We start from the raw sequence: 19,811 nt of genomic DNA, 5'->3' as shown, positions 1-19,811 counted from the left end.
AACCCCCTTCTGAACAAGCAACCTCAGGAGTGTCCGTCAAGAAGATTGCCGGATTGTTCCAGAAGGACCTGGGAGGAGGAAGCGTAGAGGAGACACAGCCGCGCCTCCCTCCGAAGCCTTCCACCCTCGCGGTGAAGGAGGAGAAGACTCAGCAGAAGACGGATGAACCGGCCGGAATGAAGGCGAAGGTGGAAGGGGAGAGAGAAGTTGACCGGTCCTGCCCACCGCGTAAGTCACCATTTTCTTTACTGATCTGAAGTGTGATTGGCCGGAAAGGTCTAATGTTCCGTTGTGGGTCATCTCCATCCACTGGTGTGAGGTCTCCCCACCAACATTCCCATCTCCAACCATCTGCCATGGACATGGGATGGTGTCACCCTCTCCCAGTACTCTCCATGATTGTGGAGTCCGGCTATGGGAAACACCAACATTCCCATCTACCACCATCTGACATGGACATGGGATGGTGTCACCCTCTCCCAGTAGACTCTCCATGATTGTGGAGTCCGGCTATGGGAAACACCAACATTCCCATCTCCAGCCAACTGCCATGGACATGGGATGGTGTCACCCCCTGCCAGTAGACTCTCCATGATTGTGGAGTCCGGCTATGGGAAACACCAACATTCCCATCTCCAGCCAACTGCCATGGACATGGGATGGTGTCACCCTCTCCCAGTAGACTCTCCATGATTGTGGAGTCCGGCTATGGGAAACACCAACATTCCCATCTCCAGCCAACTGCCATGGACATGGGATGGTGTCACCCTCTCCCAGTAGACTCTCCATGATTGTGGAGCCTGGCTATGGGAAACACCAACATTCCCATCTCCAGCCAACTGCCATGGACATGGGATGGTGTCACCCTCTCCCAGTAGACTCTCCATGATTGTGGAGCCTGGCTATTGGAAACACCAACATTCCCATCTCCAGCCAACTGCCATGGACATGGGATGGTGTCACCCTCTCCCAGTAGACTCTCCATGATTGTGGAGCCTGGCTATTGGAAACACCAACATTCCCATCTCCAGCCAACTGCCATGGACATGGGATGGTGTCACCCTCTCCCAGTAGACTCTCCATGATTGTGGAGCCCGGCTATGGGAGACACCAACGTTCTTCCATTCTTTATTGAAATGTAATGGCTATCTAAAGCCAAGAACACAGCTGTTGTATATTGTATCTTCCAGTCTTGAGTTATGGCGGCTGCATTAGTTTTCCTTAATGCTCTTTTTCCCCTTATTATTACCTGGTGATCCCGCCAGTAACACAATTCCTGTCCTAGGGTGACAACGCTCACTCTCTACTGTATCCATGGAGGAGAAGCGTTGTCACACCATAACACAGGGGGTTGGTGTTCTGTGGTCCACAGAGGGGAACGTGACACTGGAGAGAGAGGATAGGCGCTCACTTGATTTTGGGCAGGGTGGACAGGTATTCTTTTTCACTTATTGAAGATTATACAACAAAAGCATTCGATTTTATATGGAGCAGACCAAAGGAGCTGATAAGAGAAGTTCATTGTTGGGCCGCTTCCAGGCGGGCATTCTGATCACGTCCACCTCTCAGTTTATAAGGCGCACCCTGATCGGAAGCCCAATGATAGTCTATGGGGCAGCCAGATCTACAGGGACGGGCGTCCCCATTCATCTCAATGGGGTGACATCCGCACAGCAATCGCAGAATAAAGGTAGCAGTGGCTGGAGGGTGGCTACTTTTGCGACACACGACGCGTGGCTGTTTGAGCCGCGATCGCGTTCAAAGGCGTGGGCGGTAAACCCGTGCGATCGGCCCGGCGCGACTGGGGTGCCCTTAGAAAATAATTGCACCAACAGCGCGATCGGTGCACACCTAGGCGACTCCTGACTGCGCGGCAATCCGCGGGGAATGGTGCACGATTGCCGCGCGGTGAGGTGTCGCCTAGGTGTGCACCGGCCCTAAGTGTTCCCCATCAATGTCTTAAAGGAGAACTATGAGTGGGGGGGGAGTCCCGTTACCCTAAGGAGAACTATGGGGAAAAACACTGACCCCATAGTTCTCCTTTAACCAGCTCAGCTCTCCTCCCTGTGCACCCCCGTATGGAGAGGAACAATGTTACTTTTCCCCCCATGGGCCTGTTCAATCAGCAAAAACTTTACATAAGATAACAAAGTAACAAAGTAATACTTTTCCTGTTTGGTTTGGGAGACGGAAGTCTTACAGAAAGGATTTTATTTTTCATGCGATCCATAGACAAATCGTAGTATTAAAAAAAGTTTAAAGTGACCCCAAAACCCCGGAGAGAAATCCTAAAAATCCCTCCGAGTCCCCGAACTCCGAGCAACAATGTATCTTATTTGTGTATCGCTCGGCTGTAGATCCTCTAATCATCTCTGACACTGTCCTTCCTTCTGGGAGGGGGCTACGTCTGTTCCCCATGGTCCCTGTGTGTGTTGTAAAGTAGTCACCGCTCCAAGCTCGCTTCCGGGATGGACTATAATCTCATGTTTAGTTTACTCATTTGTATTGGATTGTAGTCCATCCCGGGGGGCGGAGCTTGGAGCGGTGACTACTTTACAACACACACAGGGACCATGGGGAAAAGACGTAGCCCCCCTCCAGAAGAAAGGACAGTGTCGGAGATCATTGGAGGATCTCCAGCCGAGCGATACACAAATAAGATCCATTGTTGCTCGGAGTTCGGGGACTCGGAGGGATTTTTAGGATTTCTCTCCGGGGGTTTTGGTGTCGCTCTGAGGGGGGAGAACGATCCCGCCCGGAGATCTGCTATAAAATGACCAGACAGCGATGACTCCGGTACAAAGCGTCGCAGAGATGGTTACAGATAAAGGTTTGGTGTTCTCGGTGTCGCTCTTTTATACGCAGCGTTATAAAACTTTAAGAAGCCAATAAAAGTGAAAACAAAGATTAGATTTTATTAAAAGAATAGAAATTCGCCATCCAGCACAACCCAAACTTTTCTTGTTTTGGATAGAGTGGGGGAAGGGCTAAGCCGATAAACCCGTTCACCAAAATCTCCTGGAAGCTTTCAATCTTACCTCCGGCCTTCCCTTCAGTCTTCTATCTGACCTCTGTCCTTCCCTTCAGTCTTCTATCTGACCTCCGGCCTTCCCTTCAGTCTTCTATCTGACCTCCGGCCTTCCCTTCAGTCTTCTATCTGACCTCCGGCCTTCCCTTCAGTCTTCTATCTGACCTCCGGCCTTCCCTTCAGTCTTCTATCTGACCTCCGGCCTTCCCTTCAGTCTTCTATCTGACCTCCGGCCTTCCCTTCAGTCTTCTATCTGACCTCCGGCCTTCCCTTCAGTCTTCTATCTGACCTCCGGCCTTCCCTTCAGTCTTCTATCTGACCTCCGGCCTTCCCTTCAGTCTTCTATCTGACCTCCGGCCTTCCCTTCAGTCTTCTATCTGACCTCCGGCCTTCCCTTCAGTCTTCTATCTGACCTCCGGCCTTCCCTTCAGTCTTCTATCTGACCTCCGGCCTTCCCTTCAGTCTTCTATCTGACCTCCGGCCTTCCCTTCAGTCTTCTATCTGACCTCCGGCCTTCCCTTCAGTCTTCTATCTGACCTCCGGCCTTCCCTTCAGTCTTCTATCTGACCTCCGGCCTTCCCTTCAGTCTTCTATCTGACCTCCGGCCTTCCCTTCAGTCTTCTATCTGACCTCCGGCCTTCCCTTCAGTCTTCTATCTGACCTCCGGCCTTCCCTTCAGTCTTCTATCTGACCTCCGGCCTTCCCTTCAGTCTTCTATCTGACCTCCGGCCTTCCCTTCAGTCTTCTATCTGACCTCCGGCCTTCCCTTCAGTCTTCTATCTGACCTCCGGCCTTCCCTTCAGTCTTCTATCTGACCTCCGGCCTTCCCTTCAGTCTTCTATCTGACCTCCGGCCTTCCCTTCAGTCTTCTATCTGACCTCCGGCCTTCCCTTCAGTCTTCTATCTGACCTCCGGCCTTCCCTTCAGTCTTCTATCTGACCTCCGGCCTTCCCTTCAGTCTTCTATCTGACCTCCGGCCTTCCCTTCAGTCTTCTATCTGACCTCCGGCCTTCCCTTCAGTCTTCTATCTGACCTCCGGCCTTCCCTTCAGTCTTCTATCTGACCTCCGGCCTTCCCTTCAGTCTTCTATCTGACCTCCGGCCTTCCCTTCAGTCTTCTATCTGACCTCCGGCCTTCCCTTCAGTCTTCTATCTGACCTCCGGCCTTCCCTTCAGTCTTCTATCTGACCTCCGGCCTTCCCTTCAGTCTTCTATCTGACCTCCGGCCTTCCCTTCAGTCTTCTATCTGACCTCCGGCCTTCCCTTCAGTCTTCTATCTGACCTCCGGCCTTCCCTTCAGTCTTCTATCTGACCTCCGGCCTTCCCTTCAGTCTTCTATCTGACCTCCGGCCTTCCCTTCAGTCTTCTATCTGACCTCCGGCCTTCCCTTCAGTCTTCTATCTGACCTCCGGCCTTCCCTTCAGTCTTCTATCTGACCTCCGGCCTTCCCTTCAGTCTTCTATCTGACCTCCGGCCTTCCCTTCAGTCTTCTATCTGACCTCCGGCCTTCCCTTCAGTCTTCTATCTGACCTCCGGCCTTCCCTTCAGTCTTCTATCTGACCTCCGGCCTTCCCTTCAGTCTTCTATCTGACCTCCGGCCTTCCCTTCAGTCTTCTATCTGACCTCCGGCCTTCCCTTCAGTCTTCTATCTGACCTCCGGCCTTCCCTTCAGTCTTCTATCTGACCTCCGGCCTTCCCTTCAGTCTTCTATCTGACCTCCGGCCTTCCCTTCAGTCTTCTATCTGACCTCCGGCCTTCCCTTCAGTCTTCTATCTGACCTCCGGCCTTCCCTTCAGTCTTCTATCTGACCTCCGGCCTTCCCTTCAGTCTTCTATCTGACCTCCGGCCTTCCCTTCAGTCTTCTATCTGACCTCCGGCCTTCCCTTCAGTCTTCTATCTGACCTCCGGCCTTCCCTTCAGTCTTCTATCTGACCTCCGGCCTTCCCTTCAGTCTTCTATCTGACCTCCGGCCTTCCCTTCAGTCTTCTATCTGACCTCCGGCCTTCCCTTCAGTCTTCTATCTGACCTCCGGCCTTCCCTTCAGTCTTCTATCTGACCTCCGGCCTTCCCTTCAGTCTTCTATCTGACCTCCGGCCTTCCCTTCAGTCTTCTATCTGACCTCCGGCCTTCCCTTCAGTCTTCTATCTGACCTCCGGCCTTCCCTTCAGTCTTCTATCTGACCTCCGGCCTTCCCTTCAGTCTTCTATCTGACCTCCGGCCTTCCCTTCAGTCTTCTATCTGACCTCCGGCCTTCCCTTCAGTCTTCTATCTGACCTCCGGCCTTCCCTTCAGTCTTCTATCTGACCTCCGGCCTTCCCTTCAGTCTTCTATCTGACCTCCGTCCTCCCCTTCAGTCTTGCACAGGTGTACCGGCTCCTCTCCTCTTCCTCTGATATCTCTGCACACTGGGAGCTTCTCACAATGTGCATTAATGGCTGCAGCAAGTCACATAGAGCCCGCCTCATTTCTTAGCTGGAGGACTCCCGGCATTACCTAGAACTTTCCTCCCCAGCCTGACTGTCCTTAGCCCGCCCCCTTCATTTATTGGATTTCAGTTCTGTCAATCATGAAGGCTCAGCATCACATGTGGGTTTAGGGAAGTCTTTATGCAAATACATTCTGCCTAGGAACACCCACTCCTCCAGACTGACACCCACCCCTGAAGGCATTTTGATATTTGCATAACTCCTCCCAAGAGCCAGCCCACTGCTTGCATCAGTCCTGAGGGCTCTTGAGAGAAAGTACTGACACAGGGTGCTGTGATGTTTTTAGGAAGCTATGTACTGCACCCTGCTGGCCCCTCCCACCAGCCATGATCTAGAGAAGCACGTAGACCCAGTGTTGACATAATTGAGTCTAAACGAAAGTAGTTTTTGTAGACAGGTTTTTTTCCCAAGTTCATTTGCATATTGATGAGGGAGGGGGAACCAGGGAAGGCGAATAAAAGGAAATTAAACTTCAGATTTAACATGTTATTGATATTTCAGATGTCTCCATGACTTGGAGGGGTTTCCATGTATTTTATGGCCATATAGTAGGTACGATGGTCACGGGTCTCCAGTACAGGGTTCTGGTAATCCTCCATCATACAAAGACATTGTAGACAATTATGCTCTTCCAGCCTTATGGTATCAGTTTGGTGAAGACCCTTTTATGTCCCACCATGACTGTCCCCTGTGTACAAAGCCAGCTCCATATAGACATGGTGGGACCAGTTTGGAGGAGGAACTCGAGTGTCCTGCACAGAGCCCAGACCTCAACCCTACTGAACACCACTTGTGAGCCAGGCCTTGTCCAGTTCTTCTCCTTACAGAGGAGCTTACACTCTAATGTCCCCTCCCCCACAGTCACATCAGTCTCTATACAGAGGAGCTTACACTCTAATGTCCCCTACACCCACAGTCTTCCCGGCGCTGTCTGAAGGATGAGAGGTCACATGACATCTGCTTTGCCTCATGCTGTCAGCACCTCCCGTCTCCTGAGTGCGCATAGCAGGCTGGTCTCTGTGTCCGATGTTCTCACGCTGGAATCATCAGGAAGTGATCAGAGTAACAAATATGAAGGCTCCGCCTCCCGGCTCCAGAGTTGTCCGGCGGCACTCAGGGTAAAGCTAAACCTAGGGATACCAGTATCAGTATCGGTGCCAGTACCGAGCATCACGGGTACTGCCACAGGTCCTGCACTTGCTGAGGACCTCGCGGCAGCCTTCTGGGGAACCATAGGAGCTTACACTCTAATGTCCCCTCCCCCCCACAGTCACATCCGTCTCTGTACAGAGGAGCTTACACTCTAATCAGTGGTCACTCTTCTGCGTCAATCTTTCCTCCGTCCCCCACACACAGAGTGAGAGCATTGGGCGCTATTTGATGACAAAACGATATCAAACTAACATGTTTCTGGCACTGGGGGACAGAGGTGGGAGGAGTGTAGTCAGCTGAGGGGAGGAGCTCCCCAATGTTGCTGATGCAGAGTCCACTCAGCAGCCTGGGGTCAGGAAGGTGACACGGGAGCCTGCACAGTGGTAGGCTCTAGGTAGCGCTGTCACCGTCCTGGCTGCACAGTGTGGCAGGGGACAGAGGATTGCAGGAAACCACAAGTCCAGCTGAACAGAATCACAGATATTTCGGCATGAAAAACTGTCACAGTGTATTTCCGATGTGAAGTCAGCTCGAGGGACACTAAAAACTTCACCAGGCAGCGCGCCGTGGATACTTCTAGAGCCTGTGCGGGGCTAGTGATACAAAGCTATAGTACATATGCAGCCAATGCCGGTCTTGCGGGGTCACCTTTGTCGGGGGCCAGGGGCCAATTCCGGGCTCCGGAGGGAAGATCCCGGACCAGCCGCCTATTATTAGGTTACATTTCTACACCAATTCCGACCTCCATCTGCCCGTCACCAGAGAGGAAATTTGTAGTTAGAGGTCTCTCTCCGGCTCCTCGTTTTAGTTGGAGGTCTCTCTCCGGCTCCTCGTTGTAGTTCTCTCTCCGGCTCCTCGTTGTAGTTGGAGGTCTCTCTCTGACTCCCGGTTGTAGTTGGAGGTCTCTCCGCTTCCTCGTTGTAGTTGGAGGTCTCTCTCCGCTTCCTCGTTGTAGTTGGAGGTCTCTCCGGCTCCTCGTTGTAGTTGGAGGTCTCTCTCTGACTCCCTGTTGTAGTTTGAGGCCTCTCCGGTTCCTCGTCCTAGTTGGAGGTCTCTCCGGCTCTTCGTTGTATTTGGAGGTCTCTCCGGCTACTCGTTGTAGTTGGAGGTCTCTCCAGCTCTTCGTTGTAGTTGGAGGTCTCTTGCTCTTCGTTGTAGTTGGAGGTCTCTCCGGCTCCTCGTTGTAGTTGGAGGTCTCTCTCCGGCTCCTCGTTGTAGTTCTCCTTGGCTCCTTGTTGTAGTTGGAGGTCTCTCTCCGGCTCTTCGTTGTAGTTGGAGGTCTCTCTCCGGCTCCTCGTTGTACTTGGAGGTCTCTCTCCGGCTCCTCGTTGTACTTGGAGGTCTCTCTCCGGCTCCTCTTTGTAGTTGGAGGTCTCTCTGGCTCTTCATTGTAGTTGGAGGTCTCTCTGGCTCCTCGTTGTAGTTGGAGGTCTATCTCCGGCTCTCCGTTGTAGTTGGAGGTCTCTCTCAGGCTCCTCGTTGTAGTTGGAGGTCTCTCCGGCTCTTCGTTGTAGTTGGAGGTCTCTCCGGTTCCTCGTTGTAGTTGGAGGTCTCTCTCCGGTTCCTCGTTGTAGTTGGAGGTCTCTCCGGCTCTTCGTTGTAGTTGGAGGTCTCTCTCCAGCTCATCGTTGTAGTTGGAGGTCTCTCCGGCTCCTCGTTGTAGTTGGAGGTCTCTCCGGCTCCTCGTTGTAGTTGGAGGTCTCTCTCCGGCTCTTCGTTGTAGTTGGAGGTCTCTCTCCGGCTCCTCGTTGTACTTGGAGGTCTCTCTCCGGCTCCTCGTTGTACTTGGAGGTCTCTCTCCGGCTCCTCTTTGTAGTTGGAGGTCTCTCTGGCTCTTCATTGTAGTTGGAGGTCTCTCTGGCTCCTCATTGTAGTTGGAGGTCTATCTCCGGCTCTTCGTTGTAGTTGGAGGTCTCTCTCAGGCTCCTCGTTGTAGTTGGAGGTCTCTCCGGCTCTTCGTTGTAGTTGGAGGTCTCTGACACTCTCTCGTGTTTAATCTCCTCGCTGATCCCAGCACACGGCCGGCCATTGTTAAGGGATAAAAGGGGCATTTTCTGTGGCGCCCTCAATGGGCCTCATTGTCCCTCTGCCGGGATTTTCCTCTAATAATCAGCCAATTATAATCTCCCAGTTCCCTCCGGCATGAGGTCATCACACGCCGCTCATACAGGAAGCAGCATTTGCACCAACTTGTGCCACTTGATGTGGCCAGAAATCCCTCTGCCAGAACCCCCAGGGGGTGCCTAAGGTGCGGTGTCACCCCTGCCTGCAGGACTACACAACTCCCCCCACCCCTCTGTGTCCCGCTGCATATACATATATCTGGTTCATTTCCCAGCAAAACAATGCTGCTGCCTTGACTCACAAGACCCCGCCCCCACTGTGTGCATGGAAAGGGCTCCTGGGAGATGTAGTTCTGTGGAAAGGGGGGTTCTCATGTCCCTGAGGCTGAGGTCCTGTCCCCGTGTCTGAGGTCCCGCCCCGGTGGCTGAGGTCCCGCCCCGGTGGTTGAGGTCCCGCCCCGGTGGTTGAGGTCCCGCCCCGGTGGTTGAGGTCACGTCCCCGTGGTTGATGTTCATATTTAATCTTCTGCACCATACAGACAACGTGTAGGAAAGTCGGAGGGTTTGTATTGAACTTTTTAGCATTTTCTTACCGGAAAAGTTTTTGGTTTTCGCCTTCTTCACCAACTTTTTGCCTGATTTTACATTCTCGGTTTCTCTTTTTCTTCTCCATCACCAGCACTTCCTCCGAAGCTTTTCCAAGACCCAGATGAGCGATCGGCCAAGATGGCGTCATGCCCTCCCCGGCTGGCCTGCCCCAGTGGATGCGGCTGTGGTTGCCACCAACAGAGACCCGGCTTCGTATTGGTCTGGGTTCCGGAATCTTCCGTGCCCGGCGAGGCCCCGGACCCTTCTGAGGACGGCGGCATCTTCCAGAGGAATGATGACGACGATGGTGGAGGAGGAAAGTGGGGCCCGAGGTCCCTGAAGGACAAGATGACGGCCGGGACAAGCTACCCCGTCAGACGCCGATCCCTGAGATTCAAGGAGCATTCCCGGCACAACTCTGCCGATGGGGTCGGGGAGGAGAAGGAGAATGGCGGGATCGTCCTCACCTCCTACAAATCCACCGTGGACTGTGACCTGCCCGGCGCTACCTGCGAGGAGGGGTGCCAAGGCGAAATTCTCAGGACAGGCGGTGCTCCTGAGGTTCCTAGGCACGGAGTGACCCCTGGTGGTGGTGACGTGGACTCTGCTGCCACTCACACTGAGGCCCCGCCCCCGAGTAATTTATGTAACGGGCCGTCCCTCGAACACACCAATGGCTACGCGCCCATCGCCAAACCTCCAAAGCTGAAGAGTATCTCGTTCTGCGACCGCGTGGTGCCCATCGCAGACAAGGAGATGAACTCTGGGGACTCCACGGAAAGTCTGACGAGCTCGTCCGCCACGGACACCTCGCAATAAGGTGCCGCCTACCCAGGCCTTGTGTGACCCGTCCGAGCCCCCGGCATTCGTGCCCCCTAAGGTGCCCAGCAAGCCTCCTCGGGGGGCGGCCCCTCCGCCTCCCCTGGCTCCTCCCCCGTTTCTGAGAAAGGGATCTCTGAAGAGGTATTCCACGGGGAACTCAGAAGAGCCGACCGAACGGGACAAGAAGGCGTCCTCGTGCAGCCTGCCGGTGGACAGAGCTAGAGATCGGCACTCCTCATCCGATGACGCCAACGGTAAGTAACCCTTAAAATGATTCAGGTGATGTGGGCTGTGTCTTTAGTTCAGGTGGTGTGGGCTGTGTTTGTAGTTCAGGTGATGTGGGCTGTGTCTGTAGTTCAGGTGCTGTGGGCTGTGTCTGTAGTTCAGGTGATGTGGGCTGTGTTTGTAGTTCAGGTGATGTGGGCTGTGTCTGTAGTTCAGGTGATGTGGGCTGTGTCTGTAGTTCAGGTGGTGTGGGCTGTGTCTGTAGTTCAGGTGGTGTGGGCTGTGTCTGTAGTTCAGGTGCTTGGGCTGTGTTTGTACTTCAGGTGATGTGGGCTGTGTCTCTAGTTCAGGTGATGTGGGCTGTGTCTCTAGTTCAGGTGATGTGGGCTTTGTCTCTAGTTCAGGTGGTGTGGGCTGTGTTTGTAGTTCAGGTGGTGTGGGCTGTGTTTGTAGTTCAGGTGGTGTGGGCTGTGTCTGTAGTTCAGGTGGTGTGGGCTGTGTCTGTAGTTCAGGTCATGTGGGCTGTGTCTGTAGTTCAGGTGATGTGGGCTGTGTCTGTAGTTCAGGTGATGTGGGCTGTTTTTGTAGTTCAGGTGATGTGGGCTGTGTCTGTAGTTCAGGTGCTGTGGGCTGTGTCTGTAGTTCAGGTGGTGTGGGCTGTGTTTCGGTAGTTCAGGTGATGTGGGCTGTGTCTGTAGTTTAGGTGGTGTGGGCTGTGTCTGTAGTTCAGGTGATGTGGGCTGTGTTTTGTAGTTCTGTGTTGGGATTTGTAGTCCTAGTGTTTTCTTCTCTCCCGCAGAGTCGTCGGGTTCGGAGTCGTCCGCCTTCAGGTCAGTGAGTCATCATCATCCGGCCCCACCCGGCCCCTTCGGACACCCGTCACTTTGCTGCATGTACTGCTCATCCTGACATGTTTTAGGCACTGGGGGCTACCCAATAGACTGAACCACCTCGGCCCACTAAGCCCCGCCCACAGACATGACGCTTTTATTAATGACTAAGTTACTCTGATTGGACGGGGTTTAGTTTCAGAGGGACGGACTACAGAACCCGATAGAACGGCATCATGTGACCTCTTCAATAAAACTTTATTATAAAGTGTTTGTCATGGAACCCATCCGAGGAGGGACCCGCCCCCTTCCAACGCATCCCAGCAACCCAGTCACTGCAACAAGTGTGAATCCTGGCTTACGCGTTTCGGGGACGAACCCTCATCCTCAGAGCTGCAAGACTCGTCCACACACATTGCGTGTGCGAGTCACGTGACTCCGAGGAGGAGGGTCCGTCGTCGAAACGCGTAAGAGGTGACTGTCAGCAACGTGTTCATTTTATTTTTGTTTTTTCTTTGCAGACCTTTAGCAGTGAAAAGCCCGAAATGTATAGACTGGGAGTCCCACCTCAGAGACGGTGAGTCAGAGTCCTCCAGCAGAGCAGAGTATTTCAGGAGAGTTATAGAGGAAGGAGCAGAGTCCTCCAGCAGAGCAGAGTATATCGGGAGAGGAGTGCTCTGTGATGGGGATGTTGGGTGGAGTAATACTGTGAAGGACACATGACATTATACACACTTGTCTCTCTCGCAGAGCCGCTCTATCAGACGTACCGCCAGTCGGTGATCAATAAAGAAATTCGGCGTCAGACGGTTTCACGGAACAGCAGCTTCACCAGCTACGACTCCTCTCAGGAAAGTCCTCTGCCCTATGGGGGGTCCCCGAAACAAGGACGGAGGTCCACTGTACCCCACAACACCCTGTGGCAGGAACTACCCTCCGTGATGGAGAGCGGAGTGCTGGAGAGCATGAGCAACGATGAGAAGAAGATGCAGGAGGTGAGCCATGTTGTCCTCCATGATATGAGGAAGTGATGGTTGGCCATGTTGTCCCCAATAATATGAGGTAGTGATGGTCGGCCATGTTGTCCTCCATTATATGAGGTAGTGATGGTCAGCCATGTTGTCCTCCATGATATGAGGTAGTGATGGTTGGCCATGTTGTCCCCCATGATAAGAGGTAGTGATGGTCGGCCATGTTGTCCTCTATGATATGAGGTAGTAATGGTCGGCCATGTTGTCCCCATGATATGAGGTAGTGATGGTCGGCCATGTTGTCCCCCATGATATGAGGTAGTATTGGTTGGCCATGTTGTCCTCTATGATATGAGGTAGTGATGGTTGGCCATGTCGTCCCCCATGATATGAGGTAGTGATGATTGGCCATGTTGTCCCCAATAATATGAGGTAGTGATGGTTGGCCATGTTGTCCTCCATTATATGAGGTAGTGATGGTCGGCCATGTTGTCCTCCATGATATGAGGTAGTGATGGTTGGCCATGTTGTCCTCTATGATATGAGGTAGTGATGGTTGGCCATGTTGTCCTCTATGATATGAGGTAGTGATGGTTGGCCATGTTGTCCTCTATGATATGAGGTAGTGATGGTTGGCCATGTTGTCCTCTATGATATGAGGTAGTGATGGTTGGCCATGTTGTCCTCTATGATATGAGGTAGTGATGGTTGGCCATGTTGTCCTCTATGATATGAGGTAGTGATGGTTGGCCATGTTGTCCTCTATGATATGAGGTAGTGATGGTTGGCCATGTTGTCCTCTATGATATGAGGTAGTGATGGTTGGCCATGTTGTCCTCTATGATATGAGGTAGTGATGGTTGGCCATGTTGTCCTCTATGATATGAGGTAGTGATGGTTGGCCATGTTGTCCTCTATGATATGAGGTAGTGATGGTTGGCCATGTTGTCCTCTATGATATGAGGTAGTGATGGTTGGCCATGTTGTCCTCTATGATATGAGGTAGTGATGGTTGGCCATGTTGTCCTCTATGATATGAGGTAGTGATGGTTGGCCATGTTGTCCTCTATGATATGAGGTAGTGATGGTTGGCCATGTTGTCCTCTATGATATGAGGTAGTGATGGTTGGCCATGTTGTCCTCTATGATATGAGGTAGTGATGGTTGGCCATGTTGTCCTCTATGATATGAGGTAGTGATGGTTGGCCATGTTGTCCTCTATGATATGAGGTAGTGATGGTTGGCCATGTTGTCCTCTATGATATGAGGTAGTGATGGTTGGCCATGTTGTCCTCTATGATATGAGGTAGTAATGGTCGGCCATGTTGTCCTCCATGATATGAGGTAGTGATGGTTGGCCCTGTTGTCCCCATGATATGAGGTAGTAATGGTCGGCCATGTTGTCCTCCATGATATGAGGTAGTAATGGTCGGCCATGTTGTCCCCCATGATATGAGGTAGTGATGGTTGGCCATGTTGTCCTCTATGATATGAGGTAGTGATGGTTGGCCATGTTGTCTCCCATGATATGAGGTAGTGATGGTTAGCCATGTTGTCCTCCATGATATGAGGTAGTGATGGTTGGCCATGTTGTTCCCCATGATATGAGGTAGTGATGGTTGGCCATGTTGTCCCCCATGATATGAGGTAGTGATGGTTGGCCATGCTGTCCCCATGATATGAGGTAGTGATGGTTGGCCATGTTGTCCTCTATGATATGAGGTAGTGATGGTTGGCCATGTTGTCTCCCATGATATGAGGTAGTGATGGTTAGCCATGTTGTCCTCCATGATATGAGGTAGTGATGGTTGGCCATGTTGTTCCCCATGATATGAGGTAGTGATGGTTGGCCATGTTGTCCCCCATGATATGAGGTAGTGATGGTTGGCCATGCTGTCCCCATGATATGAGGTAGTGATGGTTGGCCATGTTGTCCCCCATGATATGAGGTAGTGATGGTTGGCCATGTTGTCCCCCATGATATGAGGTAGTGATGGTTGGCCATGTTGTCCCCCATGATATGAGGTAGTGATGGTTGTCCTCCATGATGTGAGGTAGTGATGGTTGGCCATGTTGTCCTAGTGATGGTTGGCCATGCTGTCCCCCATGATATGAGGTAGTGATGGTTGGCCATGCTGTCCCCATGATATGAGGTAGTGATGGTTGGCCATGTTGTCCCCCATGATATGTGGTAGTAACAGTCGGCCATGTTGTTCTTGTTGTCCTCAGAGCATGTTTGAAGTCCTGACCTCGGAAGTCTCGTATCTCCGCTCACTGAATGTGCTGACGGAACATTTCCTGGGATGTCGGGATCTGCAGGAAACGCTGATTGTCCGCGAGAAGAAAATCCTCTTCTCCAACATCCTGAGAGTGAAGGAGGTCAGCGAGAGGTAGGCCACACAGTGTATGGTGGTGCCGAGTTTGTGCTGTGATAGAGGCTGCCCTGTGTATGGTGATGCTGAGTATGTGCTGTGATGGAGGCCGCAGAGTGATGCTGAGTATCTGGCAGGTTCCTGATGGATCTGGAGTCCCGGGTGGACGAGGACGTTGTCATATCGGATATCTGTGACATCATCTATCACCACGCCGTGCATAACTTCCCCGTCTACAAGGACTATGTGCGGAACCAGCTGTACCAGGAGAAGACCTACAGCGAGCTCATGTGAGACCCTGACCACTGCCGGCGGGTTCTACTCACTCACCTGACCGCAGTCCCCTCACCTGACCGCAGTCCCCTCACCTGACCGCACAGCCCTCACCTGACCGCACACCCTTCACCTGACCGCACACCCTTCACCTGACCGCAGTCCCCTCACCTGACCGCACTCCCCTCACCTGACCGCACTCCCCTCACCTGACCGCACTTCCCTCACCTGACCACACTCCACTCGACTGACTGCTCTGTGTCTCTCTCTGGGTCCGGCAGGGAGAAGAATCCTCAGTTCCATGCCGTGGTGTGCCGCCTCCAGGAGCTCCCGCAGTGCCAGCGCCTCCCATTCATGTCCTTCCTGCTGCTGCCCTTTTTTTCACTTAATTTCCTTTTTTCCCCCCCCTCACAGAATGTTCTGAAGAGGACGGAGGAGGGATCGGAGGCCGAACAGAATGCCAGCAAAGCCCTGGACACCGTCTCCAAGGTACAGACGTGTTACATGTATGATAACGTGTCGTGTAGATCTGACATATACCGCAGTGCTGTACAGAGAACGCTGAGCCATTCCCCCGATGAGGCGGCATAGCACCTACACCATGTGATTGGCTCAGGCTATAGCGTCTCAATCTTCCAGGTTGGAAGTAGTAACAGCACCAGAGATTATTTTCCTTCTGATGTCCGGGACAGAATTTTGGTCTTCCAGCTAATGAATTCTCTCCCCAATCCGGCAGATCATCCAGGAGTGCAACCGGGAAGTGGGCCGCATGCGGCAGACCGAGGAACTGATCCACATCTCCTCCAAGATCGAGTTTGACAAGATAAAGGTCAGCTCACCTATGAAGTTTACTTCCTGCTACAACATATATTTCTATGTCATGACACCTCGGGGGCGGAGCTTTGTGGGACAGGGTGGGGCTTTGTAGCTCTGCTGGAATGGGACGTATTTCCTCAGGGGTGGAGCTCTGCTACTGCAGACGAAGGCTGGAAGAGCCATGCTGAGGATCCAATGGGTAGGAAGGCTCGTAGGACAAATTCACCACTTGAGAAGTCTCCCTAATCCAGAAATGGTGGGGTGTGTGTGTGTATGGGGGTTCAGCGTGGTGCGGGGGGGTTAATTGGTAAAACATTCCTCTTCCAGGCCATCCCGATCATTTCTCAGAGTCGGTTCCTGGAGAAGCAAGGAGAGCTGAGCGAAGTGCAGCAGAAGGGGAGTCTGTTCGGGATCAAACCCACCAAACTGACCCCGGTCTACTTCTTCCTCTTCAATGATTTCTTGTTGATCACCCAGAAGAAAGGGTACGAACCGCCCCCCATTATCTTTTACATTTCGCCCCTTCCTCCATCTCTCCTCCCCTCCTCCTCCTTATCCTTATCTCCCTTCTCAAAGGTCTGCTCGTATTCTTTCAGCTCTGACCGGCATGTTGTTGTGGATTATGCTCATCGTTCTCTGGTTCAGATCCAGTCCTGCCCTACAATGGAGAACAGCTTCTTCCTGACCCTACTGGAGAATCACCAGGGCAAAACCTGTGACCGGCTCTTTAAGGCACCAACACAGTGAGTAGGCTCCTCCCATTACCGGGTGATACATGGTGGTTGAGTCTGTCCTCCTCCTGCAGGGTGATACAGACAGAAGGGAGCTATGAGTCTGTCCTCCTCCTGCAGGGTGATACATAGAAGGGAGCTATGAGTCTGTCCTCCTCCTGCAGGGTGATACATAGAAGGGAGCTATGAGTCTGTCCTCCTCCTGCAGGGTGATACATAGAAGGGAGCTATGAGTCTGTCCTCCTCCTGCAGGGTGATACATAGAAGGGAGCTATGAGTCTGTCCTCCTCCTGCAGGGTGATACATAGAAGGGAGCTATGAGTCTGTCCTCCTCCTGCAGGGTGATACATAGAAGGGAGCTATGAGTCTGTCCTCCTCCTGCAGGGTGATACATAGAAGGGAGCTATGAGTCTGTCCTCCTCCTGCAGGGTGATACATAGAAGGGAGCTATGAGTCTGTCCTCCTCCTGCAGGGTGATACATAGAAGGGAGCTATGAGTCTGTCCTCCTCCTGCAGGGTGATACATAGAAGGGAGCTATGAGTCTGTCCTCCTCCTGCAGGGTGATACATAGAAGGGAGCTATGAGTCTGTCCTCCTCCTGCAGGGTGATACATAGAAGGGAGCTATGAGTCTGTCCTCCTCCTGCAGGGTGATACATAGAAGGGAGCTATGAGTCTGTCCTCCTCCTGCAGGGTGATACATAGAAGGGAGCTATGAGTCTGTCCTCCTCCTGCAGGGTGATACATAGAAGGGAGCTATGAGTCTGTCCTCCTCCTGCAGGGTGATACATAGAAGGGAGCTATGAGTCTGTCCTCCTCCTGCAGGGTGATACATAGAAGGGAGCTATGAGTCTGTCCTCCTCCTGCAGGGTGATACATAGAAGGGAGCTATGAGTCTGTCCTCCTCCTGCAGGGTGATACATAGAAGGGAGCTATGAGTCTGTCCTCCTCCTGCAGGGTGATACATAGAAGGGAGCTATGAGTCTGTCCTCCTCCTGCAGGGTGATACATAGAAGGGAGCTATGAGTCTGTCCTCCTCCTGCAGGGTGATACATAGAAGGGAGCTATGAGTCTGTCCTCCTCCTGCAGGGTGATACATAGAAGGGAGCTATGAGTCTGTCCTCCTCCTGCAGGGTGATACAGATAGAAGGGAGCTATGAGTCTGTCCTCCTCCGGCCGGGTGATACAGACAGAAGGGAGCTATGAGTCTGTCCTCCTCCTGCAGGGTGATACAGACAGAAGGGAGCTATGAGTCTGTCCTCCTCCTGCAGGGTGATACAGACAGAAGGGAGCTATGAGTCTGTCCTCCTCCTGCAGGGTGATACAGACAGAAGGGGTCACTGATTTCTTTATACATTGTCCCCCTCAGGTCTGATTTGCACCGTTGGGTGGCAGCGTTTCCCAGTAAGAACGATGACTCGTTATCCGGCAGTGACACGATATACGAGGATTGGGGTGAGTCTCCTCCCTCTTGGCACGTTACTCGGGTTGTCTCGGTTATTTCTGATCCTTTTGTTCTTCTCCTCCGTCTCCAGATTGCCCCCAGGTACACTGCGTGGAGCAGTACTCCGCTGCGCAGGCTGACGAGCTGCACCTGGAGCCCTCCGACATCATTAATGTGCTGCGCAAAACGTCTGAAGGTGAGTGCGGGAGGGGCGTGGCCTCGAGGGGATGTAAGATAGCAAGATAGGACAGAGAGCCAATCTGTATGCACGATTGGTGTGGAGAATATCGGGTTCTTCTGGAGGAACACTGTGATCCGGAAGTGGAACCTCATTGGTCACCTTTCTCTGCTCTGGAGATACTCGTATGATCTCTGCCAGCTTTCTTCTCTTACGCGGCCTTCGGTTATACTTTGCCTCTACTGAGGTGGTTTGTTAGAGGAAATAGAGGTCCATGCAGTGGCGTAACAATAGCCATAGCGGCCGTGCGGCTTCTATGGGGCCTGGGGGTGGAAGGGGGCCCCCAATAAGGATTGCAGACGTTCTTGCTGACACTGACATTATTAATCAAGAAGAGCTGACATCAGATGTATGGGGGTGGGGGGGAGGAGGAGGGGGCTATGCTGGCAGTTCTCCTGCTACCCGACTTTAATATCCTTGACAGTAGGGAGGTTGCTGTGAGACCCCATCCAAATTTTGCTATGGGGCCCCATGATCTGTGGTTACGCCCCTGGGTCCATGTTGATCAGAAGATCCCGTTCCTGTGTTTTTTATGACAGACCTGGGCTCACAGTAAGGAAAACCCCCAAAAAGAGACACTGTAACCTTTCCCACACGTCTGGGTGTAGGAGGAACATGTGACCTGCTACATTGTGATGGTTCATGGGTCTAGCAGCTAGTTGAGCGTATTAGGCAATTGATGGTTGGGGGTCATATTGAGATCAGTGAAGATCATTTGTTCTCCTTAGAATTGAAGGTTACAGTGCACCGAATCAGCAAAGTTCTACCCAACGCCAACCTTCTACTCTGTATCTAATGAGGTTCTCAGGAGTTGGGTGGGAGGAGCCAGGCTGCGTAAAATTTATGTAGGCTGCAATTTGCCGATGTAACTGAGGAATATTCTAGGTAGACGTGTGGCCCTTGGAAAGCTGACACTGTGTTTCCACCTCTTAGGTTGGTGTGAGGGCATCCGGCTTTCCGATGGCAAGAAGGGTTGGTTTCCCGCCCGCTACGTCCAGGAGATCACCAACGAACACGTCAGGAGGCGGAACCTTCGGGAGCGATATCGCGTCCTGCAGGCCGCGCGGCAGATAGTCAACCAGACGGGCGACACCAAGAAGAAATCTAGTTCGGCTTGATCATTCGAGTTCCACCACTCGGCAACTAGATACTGATCGATGTTTTGACTGAACAATCAGGTCGGGGTTTATTGTGCAACCTTTGATGAAGGAAAAAAGATGCTCGGTCCTACAGCCAGCTCGAAAAAGCTGGAGGTGGGCCGAGGATTGGCCAGGAACTGCTGCTAGCTTCTCTCTGAATGTGTTAACCGCTGTCCACGGTTGGTTGGATGGATGGATCCTTATCCGTTCTCTAGAATAGCACAAATGTCCCATAAGACGGGACCAGATTATTTTTTAAGCACAAAAAGTGACCAATGATCTCCAATTTCCAGACCTCCCGAAGAGTTGGACATTTAGTGTTGGGCTTCAAAGAAGTCAAGTCGTATTTCTTGCCAGGTTTCTCTCATTTCAAAGTTCACTCGTTCTTTCCGATCTTCAAAGACCTCAACGTTTGGCCTTGGAGCTCCTTGCCGACTGACTGAAGGAAGATAATACCAGTGCCACCGTGTAAAGGAATTGAGTTGTCCAATCTTGGACAGGTGTCATGGTGAAGCTCATCATGGTCCAGTGGCACTGTGCTGTTACTTTCACATCAACGAGGACCAGAATGGACAAGTACAACTGAGAACTGAAATGTGTTTGGCTGGCCATTGAGGGACAACCGAGCTTTGGCC

At 52.3% G+C, this 19,811-nt stretch overlaps 1 protein-coding gene across 1 annotated transcript in view; it reads left to right on the top strand.

Annotated features, from left to right (window-relative positions):
- The window catches only part of LOC108800475 (ephexin-1-like), a 24,447-nt gene extending 4,862 nt beyond the window's left edge, over positions 1 to 19,585 (top strand). Inside the window, exons 3-17 of the mRNA XM_018572456.1 lie at positions 4 to 228; positions 9,408 to 10,051; positions 10,137 to 10,392; positions 11,163 to 11,193; positions 11,715 to 11,770; positions 11,944 to 12,188; positions 14,394 to 14,554; positions 14,674 to 14,826; positions 15,091 to 15,298; positions 15,546 to 15,638; positions 15,953 to 16,110; positions 16,222 to 16,368; positions 17,725 to 17,810; positions 17,891 to 17,995; positions 18,971 to 19,585. Coding sequence (XP_018427958.1) covers positions 4 to 228; positions 9,408 to 10,051; positions 10,137 to 10,392; positions 11,163 to 11,193; positions 11,715 to 11,770; positions 11,944 to 12,188; positions 14,394 to 14,554; positions 14,674 to 14,826; positions 15,091 to 15,298; positions 15,546 to 15,638; positions 15,953 to 16,110; positions 16,222 to 16,368; positions 17,725 to 17,810; positions 17,891 to 17,995; positions 18,971 to 19,155 — 2,753 coding nt within the window. The 3' untranslated portion in view covers positions 19,156 to 19,585. The remainder of the gene's footprint in view (positions 1 to 3; positions 229 to 9,407; positions 10,052 to 10,136; positions 10,393 to 11,162; positions 11,194 to 11,714; positions 11,771 to 11,943; positions 12,189 to 14,393; positions 14,555 to 14,673; positions 14,827 to 15,090; positions 15,299 to 15,545; positions 15,639 to 15,952; positions 16,111 to 16,221; positions 16,369 to 17,724; positions 17,811 to 17,890; positions 17,996 to 18,970) is intronic.
- The last annotated feature ends 226 nt before the right edge of the window (positions 19,586 to 19,811 follow it).

Source organism: Nanorana parkeri, unplaced genomic scaffold (genome assembly GCF_000935625.1).
Source record: "Nanorana parkeri isolate BGI_ZX_2015 unplaced genomic scaffold, ASM93562v1 scaffold2038, whole genome shotgun sequence".
Taxonomy (NCBI): domain Eukaryota; kingdom Metazoa; phylum Chordata; class Amphibia; order Anura; family Dicroglossidae; genus Nanorana; species Nanorana parkeri.
Note: the sequence above shows the minus strand (reverse complement) of the source record. Positions and strands in the feature narration are given on the sequence as shown.